Genomic DNA, 13,121 nt, shown 5'->3' on the forward strand with positions numbered 1-13,121 from the left:
CTTGCTGTGTAGCACTGTCACTCATAAGTCATCATCATTATTTTTTTTATGTTGTTCTATAGGATATACTCATACTCTCATGATTTGCCTTGTTCTGTTTTGTGAGGCTAATATTGCATGTCATCTTTGTTTCTTTGATCCAACTCATCAGATTCAAAAAATCTTCTCCTTCAGAATCTTCTTCTGGTAAACTGTTCAAGTAATTCAGTAATTCTTCGTTGAATAGTAAGACTGATGCTGCATAACAATGAGCACTAAACTTCTATAGAGAACGGCAACCATGTTTCCTCTGAATTCACCTATCAAAATGACTGATTGTGCTCCTTTAAGGTAAACATGTTTATAATTTATTCTGTTTTTGTAATAGATGTTTGGTGGTTTATAGTTTCTGTGGATGACAAAATACATGAAGTCTGAAATATAATTAGAACATATACTATTTATTAAGTGTTAAAAAATGCTCACCAGTCAGATTGACAAGTGAAGTCCTTCTAGCTTTAAAAGGTAAACTGGTAGGATTTTGTGACACAAAGAAATCAAATTCATCCAGTTATCACATGCAAGTGGACACTTCTTGTTATAAAGGTGAGAGAAAGAGTCACAGTTTTATGAGATGTGAGATGTATTGGAAAGAAGAGGTACAAAACAGCACTGTGGATACAATTTAAATCTTTATTCGGAAGTAATCACCAGCAGCCTGAGCACAACTATTCCACTATTTCACAAGGGAAGGACTCTCTGTTCTTAGAATTACTGTGGCTGTGATGTGAGCAAGTTCTCTACTATGTCCTTCAGTTCATTTTCCCAGTCAAGCAATTCCCTTTGAGATATTACTTTAATGGACCAAACACATGGAAGTCACAGGGTGACATATCCAGGCTGCTGCTGCTTGAACTTTGGCCATTACACTTTCTGTGACCTCAGAGGTGTGTGGACGCATGTTGTCATGGAACAGAATCACTCCTTCCATGAGCAGCCCAGGCTATTTGATCCTGATGGACATGCATAGGCTACAGAGTGTCTCACTGTTCATGTCACCGTTGAGGAATTGGATGAGAATCAGACCTCGGACATCTAAAAAGATGGTGAGAATCACCTTGCCTGATGATGGCACAGCTTTGAATTTTTCAGGGGCAGATGACACGTGCGCACAACCAAGCCGGTCACTACATTTGCGTCCCTAGATGTCTCCCTATGTTATCTCCAAGCGGCATATGCAAATTTCATCTGGTTTGGCTGTTAAAACATTTTTGTACCTTTTCATTTGAACACTCCTTATAGAGTGGTGTCTGTATCTTGCAGTGTTCTTTTTGAAGTCTGTAGCTCTCATTCTAGTTGTGGGTCCTCCATGTTTTAATAGCTAAGCATAAGCCTGATTTTCATCATACTTTTTACATTCTTTATCATTGCTATTGTGTGTGATTGTGTGTGTGTGTGTGTGTGTGTGTGTGTGTGTGTGTGTGTGTGTGTGTGTTGGTGAGATGGGGGCACACTTGAGTATCAGCTGTATCTGGTGTTTTAAATGTAAAAAGAAACAGCAGATGATGACTTTTTGTGAATCAATATTTTCCTCTGTTCCTTATAAAATATTTTCTAGTGAAATTGCAGGAAGAATTTTTTAATTTTTTGGTACTTCTGTCTCACTCTGTGACGCTCAGAATAATTCTGTTTCACTTGTTGTACTGTAGAAGTGTCATTTTTCCCACCCAATTCTAAACCTTATTGTATTTCTTGCAGGGTATCTTCTTATCTTTGTAATTACTATTAAATACCAAAATTTACGTTTGTAGGTTCGGTGGCAGAACTAAGTTAATGTGCACCTGCTGGTGATGTCATTTATTTTTTTATATATCTTTTTCAGTGTCATGTCAGTGTGATACCAATTTATTCCTGCCTCCATGAACGCACCATATTTAATTTTTCAATATGTTGTGGAGCAGCTGTCTTTATTTGTATGCTGTCATACACTCTTGCTGGAACATTTGGATACCTGACATTTGGTGCCGATGTCACAAGTGATATTCTGGAGTCTTATTCGGGATACCATCCATCTGTCCTGATTGGTATTACAGCTATTGCTATAAAGACATACACAACTTATCCAATACTACTATTCTGTGGAAGGTACTGTTACTGTTTTAGCTGTGGAATGTACTCCTGGTTAACCATAATATGAGCATGAAACTGGTAAATGAAAAGGAGATAAGTTTTTCTTTCGTTTTTGCAGGGAGGCAGTAAACAAAATATGGTGTACATTTTTCTACAACAGTCAGGCCGATATTGCAGTTAAAGAACCAAAGAGACGAGTTGTAATAGCAACAACATGGTTCATATTAACATTGCTCTTAGCAGTGCTCATCCCTGATATGGGAATTGTGATAGATTGTCTGGGAAGTCTCGCAGCTATTTTCATATTTGTTTTCCCAGGTAATAACAAATACTGATAGTACAACTGTCTTTGACTTATGATAAGACTTAATGCCGTACTTATTTCTCTCTCACTTTTTCTTTTTTGGCAGGTATATGCTGGATGCAGTCAACATTACATAAAGATCCACTTATTCTTTTAAATAAAGACAGGTTTTATATATTTTTGTCTGTATTGTATATACTGACTGGGACATTTGTATTTGGAGTAGTTCTAGTGCAGGCAATTGAAAGATTCTCAGAAAAAGACCAATCACCTATCAGGCTGTGTGTGTAGCCAGTGCATGTGCATGCCCTCAAGCACTGGTGTAGGAAACATCTGTTATTTATTTATACATTCTTATTTATGTGGTTAAGACAACATTGTGCTTATTAAAAGTTTCATTAATGATCTCTGAAAACTTTTGACTGCTTGACCATAAAATGTGATTCATATTACTTCCAGATTTTGTTGTTATTTTAAAATACTAAGTTAATTAATTTGATAAATTTACAGAATGTGCACATATTGCTTCAGTAAATTTAGACTGGTCGTGATGTTCAGGGAAACTCTAGAGTGGAGTAACCACCTAGGGGATTACATTGCATGCATTTGATGACATCAAAAGTGCGTGTAGGATAAATGACAAATCATGATTTCAGTCATGCTTTGTGAATGACAGTACTTTCTATGCTATTTCAAATGATATTTTGAGTCTGCTATGTAGATTTCCACTTTTTAAATTTCACCCTGTTCTACAAATGATCTCTTTTGCACAGAAAGCTTTATAAGGACAATTTTATTTATTACTTAAAATGTAAATATTATATTTAAATTAATGAGACTGGTAGTAATATTCAGAGAGAAATAGTTTTGCTGTACGGCTGACAGAACTGTTTCAGTAGTCTTCAAAGATGATATATGAAAGGGTTGGGGAGATACCACAAGGTATAATAGAAGATTGAGGAGGAAAGCTTAAAATGGTGTGACCACAGGCATTTGAAGGGAATGGAGGTAGCAAAGATGCCTGAGAAGATGAGTGCGAGAAAGATAAAGGGCAGGAGATCAGTAGGGATGACAAAGGACAAATGGCTAAAAGGAATGGCAGAAATCATCATGAAGAGAGAAGAGTGGGCTGGACTAGTGACAGAGAAGTGACGGGAAGACCAGAGGTGGGGGCAAGGATTGGTCCAGGCAGGCTGTGCCCGTGGCAGATAACTGTGCATGACGACGACGACAACGACGATGATGATAACTACTCTTTAATTAGTAACTTTGCAGATTAGTTTCTAAACCAGTTTGTTGTAAATGAGAACAAGGGGGTTAGTTCACACTACTCTCTTTCCATCACATGAAATTTAAAGTAAACTGTGTGCTTCTGGGGGACACTGTGTTAATGTGAACACTAATTTTTATTTTTATCAAGTACACAATCTGAGGGAGCATATTTTAGCTGCAAAAATGTTGCATAAGAGGAAGTCTAAAAATTTTATGAAAAGTTTGTACAATAAAGTGATTTTTCTGGGTTTTAAGACTGACATATACACCTTTGATGGCATGGTTTTTTACTAGCCAGGGATTTTTTTTTTTTTGATAGATGGTGACCCACTACAGTCATTAGTTTCTGTTAATAGAATGATGCTGTTGGTGTGGAGAGTAGTCTCAGGTGCATTGTTAACCTTTCCTGTATGTGTTTTGTGTGTGTGTGCCATGGCAGTAGTTTCCCAGAGTGATGCCAACTTTTTTTTCCTTGCTTTCTTTTTTTCTTTTATTCCTATTAAAGTTAACAGGGATGATTCTGGATTTTAGTAACCTCTTTTTGACTAGAAACTTGTCTCACTACATTAGGATGATGTGAACAAGAATGAGATAATTGTGCTATCACACTATGGTCTTCTTGGTGGAGGACATGATGGTGAACATGGAGGTTACCATTTAAAATTTTTATCCCTACTTACCACAGACTTTGTGTGGATTACATCATGGTGCAAGCCCATCTTGTTGATGTCATATTGATGCCTTATGTTTTAGATGTATGAAGTATAACTGTTACTGTAGGCAGCCATGAGATTATTTGCAGAGATTAACATTATGTTTTGTGTTTTTGATGCTGATGATAGATGTGGAAGAGTGTGAAACCAGTTACCTGCTCATAATGCACTATTCTTGAAGAGTGCTTGTAAGGCTGCAGAGCTTGAAAGTCCCTATTGCTTGGACAGACAACCATCAATGCCATTCCTCTGAGATACTGCAGTGAAGGTTAGAATAAAGAACATGACGTGGGAGCAAAATGTGATGTGGAAATTCATTTTGCGTTACTTCTTATCGATCGCTAGCCTGATATTGGTGATGGAAATTTATTCAACAAAGATAATTTGATTCTGCTTTCATAGTAGAGTGCCAGTGTAAAATTATGACTTTATCTTCAGTGATACCTAGTATACAGCTAGGCAAAGGAAGTATGGCCAAGACAGCTGGCAAATTTAAACTGCCATTCCTGGTTTCATTGATTTTGTATTTTATTTTCATTCGTCCTCTTATCTACACAGGCAACTTGGCCATGTGATACTGGAAAAGTCTGTTTATGTACTAGGTGGATGCACATAGACTTATGATGAGATAGTCTACAAAACCCATCACTCATACATATGTACATTTCAGTGTGTTCATACTTGTGTTAAAATACCAAATTGAGACAATTCTCTCTCTCTCTCTGCATTAAGGAATCATATGGCTGCAGCTCTGTTGGTCGTAGGGTTGAATGGTCAAAAAACAAGATTAGCTGAATTTGTGTTTTTCATTTAATAACTTTTATGTATAAATTCTGTCAGTAGTTCTATCAGTTTTAATCAGTCTTCTGTAATATTACTGTAGTAATATCACCAATACTTACAGATTTTTGAAATTTCTCTATTGCTTGTACTTGGTGCTTATTTTGTGTTTATCATGTTGAGCGTTCTTCTTTGTGTTTCATTTCATCATCTTGTAGCATTTTTGTGGTATCCTTTAATGTCGTGATTCTCTTGGACAAAATTTTACTGTCATGACAATGTATACTGTGACTATTCGTGCTTTACTTGGCATTAAAATGCTAAATAACAAAGAAACCTCTGCATAAAAAGTTCTCCTCTGTTGAGGGTAGGCTCACGATGGGAAAAGTTCTGAAAACACTGACTGTGCAGTGGTGGATCTGTCGCAATGGCTGCCCCATGCAACTTCGCTACAGATCATTCCATGCAACCTCGCTACAGATCATTCACCGTACCTTTGATGGAATGCGCAGTGTTTTCACTATCACCCTACCAACATTGTTAAATATTAAAAAGATGCACTGTAATGTACCACTTGCAGTTCAGTACAGCTTGTACTCATCAGAACAGAAACAACAATTGAACCCAATTAAAATTAATGAAAGTATAAGAAAAAAATTTATGTTATGTGACAAGCATTACTATTACTCACTTGTGTGGCAGCTGTAAGTTCACGTTTGGCACGAGTGTATTCTACGATCAGAAAATGCAGTCAAAAGCAACAAAATATTTTGGGTCTTGCACACTTCGCTGGTTACGCTCAGTGATGACATAAAAAGTTTCTTTCTTTGTGATCTCTTCCCAGTGCTGTGCTCAGTGAGTTGATCCCAGGAGATACCCTACCAGCTAACTGCTCATTGGCTAATTACTTTTGAATGATAGTTAGGAAGAAAGTAGGATCATTTATATTGGCTTTTGCAGTTTCACATTTTGATGTGCAGAGTTAACTGTAGTTATGAAAAATCTGTTAACAACAATGTAGCAGTGAATCATAGTTACACAGCTGCCTCTGTTCAATCACCCTCCTTCCAAATAATGTTCGTTAATAATCTGGGGCATTTTTCATTGTGGTCGTGAGGTCCTTCTCCTGTGCTGGTAGGAAAAACAACAGCCATCACTCCCCCCAAGGCTGTCACCTGACTGATGATAATTCCCTCAGGTGACAAGTGTTAAACAGTTGTAATTTTAGCTGGAGCCTTGCTAGTGATGGTAGCTCCATCTGCTAATGCAGCATTGCTGGTGCCCTGTGGTATTGCCACACTAACACCAGCTCTGTGCCTCACTGTAAACTCACTAGTGACAGACAGTGAATTGTTCTGTAGCTTTAGTTCCGTAACACTGCACTACTGAGAAGCATCCTAGTCACTTGTTTCTGCACACTGCTCTTCTGCCAGAAATTAATTCCTTTTGTGGTCCATGTTGATACAAAATTTTAATGCTTTACAGAAATATGTTATTACAGTCACATTTAATTTTATTAAGCTGTTGTAGGGGTCTCGAAAAACAATTATAACATTTTAATTTTGCTTTCCAATACTTTTGCTAACGACATGTCTTCTTAGGTCAAGTGAGGATCTTGCATCTTTTGCTGTATGTTGCAGGAAAAAGTTTGAAAACATTAGTCTTGGTACATACTAAGCTTTTGAACAAATTTGCATCAATCTAAGGCACAAATGTTAGTCTCATCTGAAGCATCTACAAAAAGTTGTTAGATGTGTTTACTATTTCTGAGGGGGCGGGGGTGGAGAGGGGGGGTTGTCACATTGTTTTCTTGTGTTTGTGTTATATTTTTACGTTCTGTTTTTGCCTTTTCTTCTTCTTCTGTTTTATTTTAATAATGTTGAACATGGCTTTTGTTGGGCTATATAAGTATTCATCATTATGCATTCTTTTTGCATATCTCATTACGTTTTTAATATTTTGGAATATTTTTCACAGGAAATGGAGAATTCGGATTTGGATATTTTTTGTTGCTCACATTTTGTGCGTCTCCTGGCACAAAACTCTTACTCCACCTGTGATCCAGCTGTTAATTATAGAACTGATAATTATTGTTGTTCACTCCAAAGGCTTGTTTTGATGCAGCTGTCCATTATACTGTGTCCTGTTCAATAATCACCACCACCACCACCACCACCACCACCACCACCACCATCTCCAAGTAACTACTGCAACCTTCATCCTTCTGAATCTGCTTGCTGTATTCATCTCTTGGTCATCCTCTACAATTTTTACCCCTCACACTTCCCTCGAAGGCTAAATTGGTGATCCATTGATGTCTCAGAATGTGTCCTGTCAACCAATCCCTTCTTGTCAGGTTGTGTCACAAATTTCTTTTCTCTCCAGTTGTATTCAGTAACTCCTCAGTACTTAGGTGATCAACACATCTAATCTTCATCATTCTTCTGTGGCACCACATTTCAGTTGCATTTCCATACAAATACTTCAGTGGAAAAGCAATTTGGAGCTGGTGGTCACCTGGAGGTACTCTGTTGTATTGTTTCCAGGATTTATACTCATAATATGAAGCCAGTTTGTGAACCCTAATAGGTCTAGTTTAACATTGAAAAATATTGTGCGCAGGCTGCAAAGTGAGACATTGCCTGCAGCTTTCGCAACATATGTTTTTGGCTCTATGTGAGGTGACGTAGCTGTTAAGACACTTTAGTACTCCTGTGGGAATAATGTGGCATGTGGCCCTGCTGTATGTTTTTTTTAGATCACTTGAGGTGACTTCCGAAGGAGTCCTTCAGCTGCGTGAGGCTGTTTCTTTTTACCAGCATCCTCTAATTGTTTTATTATTATGTTATTATTGTTTTATTATTATGTATCATTTTCCACGTGTTATATAATTTTTTGATTGTGTTACTTCAACTTAACTGTTTTGATAGATTCCTTTTGTTTTGAGAATTTTTTCCATCCTTTTTGTGGCTACCTGTTGCCAGCTAGCTTCATAATATTTTCCTAAAAGCCATCTTATCACTATTTATCATTGCAGCTCTGTGACATATCGGTTACCTTTTTTCTGACAGTATTTTATAATCATCATAGTATTTCAATATTTGTTGTTCCCCATCCATTGCTCTTTGTTCCTGTTCATCCTGTAAAATGGGTGGCTTTCAACTGAGGTGTAAAATGACTTGTGCTCTAGTTTTTCCTTTGTAGCTTTTTATTGTTGTTACCAAAAGAATGTCATTGAATTTTCTTAGTTGTCATTTTAGCAATGAATACCAATATTTTGTTATCTTTAGTCTAATTAAGTACGTTATTCCGTATTGCAGTATGTTTTATTTGATGGCCCACTAGATTGTCAAATTAGAAAATGAAATGTCTGTATATGATTTAGTTTACGACAGTAAGAGGTCACCAACATAACACTACTGTTTCAGAAAGTTGAGTACGTACCTCGAGACAGAGACTCAGAAGCGCAGTTAAACATAACTGCAAAGTTATCAATTTCAAATTTTATGTCATTAGTTGTAAGATGTAGAAAGGTGCAAAGTGTCCAGTTATGGATACCTTTTTTACCAGTTATACTTATCTGTACTGTTAAAGAAACTGATACTATTGTTTTATCATATTAGTGTAAAAATATTTTGTTATGTATTAATGGAAACTGAATTTTTATTGCCTGTTCAATTGTTTATAGCCACATTACATCTCTCCAGACAGTATGTGCACATTCTGTGATGAACTACTTGTAATGAGAGAAATGTTATGAAAGTTACGAAGTTGATAGTAGGATGTTAAGCTTGTGTTGAAAAATTCCCCATGAGATTCCATTCTGTAAGACTTGTGCTGCATTATGCATACACATGAGACATATTTCATTGTGGTGCTATTCTGTATGCTCATTACATGTGATATCAAGAGGACAGAAAACTAGATATTTTTGTAAAGTTCCTATTTTTGTACACTAATCTGAAAATTGAAAAATTTGTTAATGTACTTACAGTAATAAAATATTTGTCTAATACTGACCCTTGTTATTTGTTTCATATAATTGAGAAGAAGATAATGAATAAAAAGAAAGTTAAGTTGCACTTTCTCACAAAATTAGAAATCAGTTTTCAAATTTCCATGTTAGATAGCAACACCTTGAAGTTAAAGGATTTATTAAGAAGTGGTTTCTGGAGCTGATTTATGTAGCTAGTGCATTATTCATTGTGATTGCCATGTTTAGGTCGACAATTTCTTTCCCATCCCACATCTTTGTCAGGGCGACTGTCCTTTTCCAGTTTTGTAGCAATTGTCCACAACTACTGAAAAATCCCTGCCTTGTCATGTATTACTTTTTGCAGTGTTCTTTGATAACGTTGGTTTTTCACCTTGGTATTTTTTCTTTCGTATCTTTGTAAAAAATTTGGTTGTCAGTATATTCTCCATTCTTATTAAACAACCATGCCAGTGCTGACCACCAACTGCATCTACAACAGGTACTTTAATACCAGGTTACTTGGATTTTACAAATACTTTTTATCCAAGACTAAGAACTGGCAGAGAGTAGTAGTTTCCAGCCCGTGGCAGTTTTGACATCTTATGATGCGGTTTGATACTACATTATTAGGCGACAGTATTACCCTTTGCTACAATGCACCAATTTAAAATTTGAGCTTGATTCCAGCACAGTTCATTTTGGGAGGAATTTTAGTTTTCCTTTGCTGAGGGTCATTACTTACTGTTATGAAGTTTTGATACTTCATGATTTTTGAAACAATGCTGTAATTGAAATTTCAGGATTTCATTGTTTCTCTGTTTCTTGTCATACACCATCTAAGCTAAAAACAGAAAAAAAACTATTCATGGTTGGGCCTAGAAGCCACATGATGATGACTGACCGCCATGTCATCCTCTGCCATATGGCAACATGTAGATGCAGTATGGGGTCAGCACATGGTTCTCCTGGTTGTTATCAGCATCCCAGACCTTCGAACAGCTACTTCTTTGTGAAGTAGCTCCTCCCTTGGCATCACTAGGTTGTGTGGACTCTGTTCCAGTCCCCTCTCATCAAGGAAAAATACCTGGCAGTACCAGGAGTGTAACCTGGGTCCAGTAGTGTTGCATACACAATGCATAAAAGGGCAGTGCATTGCTGGAGCTGTCATTTGTACTCTGGTGATTCCTGTGAAAAGGTATCAGACGTGATTATGGCCGCACGGTGGCAATTAACAGACTTTGAACATGGAATGGTAGTTGGAGCTAGACATATGGGACATTCCATTTTGGAAATTATTGGGGAATTTGATGTTCAGAGGTCTACAGTGTAAATAGTGTACTGACAATACAAAATTTTGGGCATTACCTCTCACCACAGAAAATGCAGTAGGTTATGGCCTTCACGTAGTGACAAAGAGCAGCAGCATTTGCGTAGAGTTGTCATTGCTAACAGACAAGGAATACTGTGGGAAATAACTGCAGGAATACCGGTAAGTGTGGAATGTATGATGAACTTATCCGACAGGACGTTGTGGCAATATTTGATGTTAATGGGGCATATCTGCAGATGGGAGACACAAGTGCCTTTGCTAACTGTATGACACTGCCTGCAGTACCTCTCCTGGGCTCGTGATCATATCAGTTGGACCCTAAATGACTGGAAAACTGTAGCTTGGTCAGATTAGTCCCGATTTCAGTTGATAAGTGTTCGTGGTAGGGTTCGAGTGTGGCACAGACTCTATGAAGCCATGGACCCAAGTTATCAACAAGACACATGCAAGCTGGTGGTGGCTCCATAATAGTGTGGGCTGTGTTTACATGTTCCTCTGGTGCAACTGAACCGATAATTGACTGGAAATGGTTATGTTTGGCTACTTGGAGTCCATTTGCAGCCATTCATGTTCCAAAACAATTACGGAATTTATATGGGTGACAATGTGCCATGTCACCAGGCCACAATTGTTCATGATTGGTTTAAAGAACATTCTGGACAATTTGAGTGAATGATTTGACCATCCATATTGCCCAACATGATTCCCATTGAACATTTATGGGACAAAATTGAAACATTGGTTCATGCACAAAATACTGCACAGGCAAAACTTTCACAATTATGGACAGCTATAGAAGCTCAATATTTCTGCAGGTGACTTCCACAAACTTGTTGAGTCCATGCCACATAGAGTTGCAGCGTTATGCTGGGAAAAAGGTCCGACACAATATTAGGAGATATCCATGACTTGTCACCTCAGTGTATTCAAATCAATAATTTTCTGTAGGGACCATTCTATAGGATATTTAGTTCATCTTTATTATACCGAGAGAGTATTTTGGCACATGTTCTCCATGTGTTCAGATCTTGTCCTGCTTTGCTACATATGTTAAGGCATGGTTCTCGCTGAAGTGATATGATATGCAGTACAACAAATTGCAATAAAGGTCGTGCAATGTGACAGTTACCTGTGTGACACTCCTGTGTTCCCTCAGGAGCAATGCAGCAGGTGATAACCTTGTGTGTGGTGCACTGCTGCCAGCTTCTTTGCGGACTACTTCCAAATATGTCACATATTATATAAACAAAGATGATGTGACTTACCAAATGAAAGTGCTGGCAGGTCAACAGACACACAAACAAACATACACACAAAATTCAAGCTTTCGCAACAAACTGTTGCCTCATCAGGAAAGAGGGAAGGAGAGGGAAAGACATAAGGATGTGGGTTTTAAGGGAGAGGTAAGGAGTCATTCCAATCCTGGGAGCGGAAAGACTTACCTTAGGGGGAAAAAAGGACGGGTATACACTCGCGCGCGCGCGCGCGCGCGCGCACACACACACACACACACACACACACACACACACACACACACACACACACACACACACACACACACACACATCCATCCACACATATACAGACACAAGCAGACATATTTGGTCTTTAAATATGTCTTATTTTAATATTCAAATTGGGTAAATTTGAAACACACAGTTTACAATAAGGCGGCCTTCCTAGAAAGCATTACATTGTTTCTTTCTCGTATTTCCATTCTTCTTTTGTTACTTTACTGATGGCTGTTTGGACTCAATTAAACATATAAATATAAAAAAAGTATAAATATGAAATGAGTTTTCACTGTGAGCAATTATTTTTGAAAGCATTGACATTTATTTTCTAATTTTTATCCTTATTTATTGCAGTTTGATTATAAGTAACTGACATGTAATTTTGCAAACATGGTTGTTTTGTTGTCGTTACTTTCAGGACACAGCTTGCAGGGTGTACATGTAGTAGGTTTTCTTGTTGTCACTTATTCTGATACCTGTCACACCTTGAGGTGAGGGAATTGGATAATTTATTTTTTTATTTTGTGCGTCTCTGTTGCATTGATATAAACTTCACTTGTATTGGGTAAATTTTGGGCTGACACACCCATTGCTATTAGCCATAATTATTGATAGAATATGGTGCCAAAAAGCAGAGCAAAGTATACAGTGGACAACAAGTACCCTTCAATGATTTTAGCCTGTGTGTGTGTTGCTACAGTGTCAGACAGTAGCAACAGACACATACGCTATGATCAGTGACAGTACTTGCTGCTCACTGTGTACTTTGCTGTGCTTTTTGACACTATATTGTATCAATAATTATGGCTAATAGCAAGGTGTGTGGTCTGAAAATGAGTGTGTCAGCCCAAAATCAGTAACCACTACAGCTGAATTTTATATCTGTGCAACTGAGATGGTCAAAATAAAAAATAAATTATCCAATTTCCTCACAACTGAACAGTTGCGGAGGTACCATCCCATCACAACATGCCTTGAAAGAACACCTTCAGGTGTTTGGATGCACCTAACCATTCTCAGAGAATCTTCTGTTCTTGGGAAGCATTTCCTTGATGCAATGTGTTCTTCTACCAGTGACTTTCCAACTCTCTCCAAAAATATTTTGTCCCTCAGTATTTGACAT

At 37.6% G+C, this 13,121-nt stretch overlaps 1 protein-coding gene across 1 annotated transcript in view; it reads left to right on the plus strand.

Moving 5' to 3' along the window:
- LOC126253300 (putative sodium-coupled neutral amino acid transporter 7) overlaps positions 1-9,160 on the plus strand; it is a 65,295-nt gene extending 56,135 nt beyond the window's left edge. Inside the window, exons 6-8 of the mRNA XM_049954531.1 lie at positions 1,862-2,124; positions 2,228-2,427; positions 2,520-9,160. Of these exons, the coding sequence (XP_049810488.1) occupies positions 1,862-2,124; positions 2,228-2,427; positions 2,520-2,704 (648 nt within the window). The 3' untranslated portion in view covers positions 2,705-9,160. The remainder of the gene's footprint in view (positions 1-1,861; positions 2,125-2,227; positions 2,428-2,519) is intronic.
- The last annotated feature ends 3,961 nt before the right edge of the window (positions 9,161-13,121 follow it).

The sequence above is a fragment of the Schistocerca nitens genome, chromosome 4 (genome assembly GCF_023898315.1).
Source record: "Schistocerca nitens isolate TAMUIC-IGC-003100 chromosome 4, iqSchNite1.1, whole genome shotgun sequence".
Lineage (NCBI taxonomy): Eukaryota > Metazoa > Arthropoda > Insecta > Orthoptera > Acrididae > Schistocerca > Schistocerca nitens.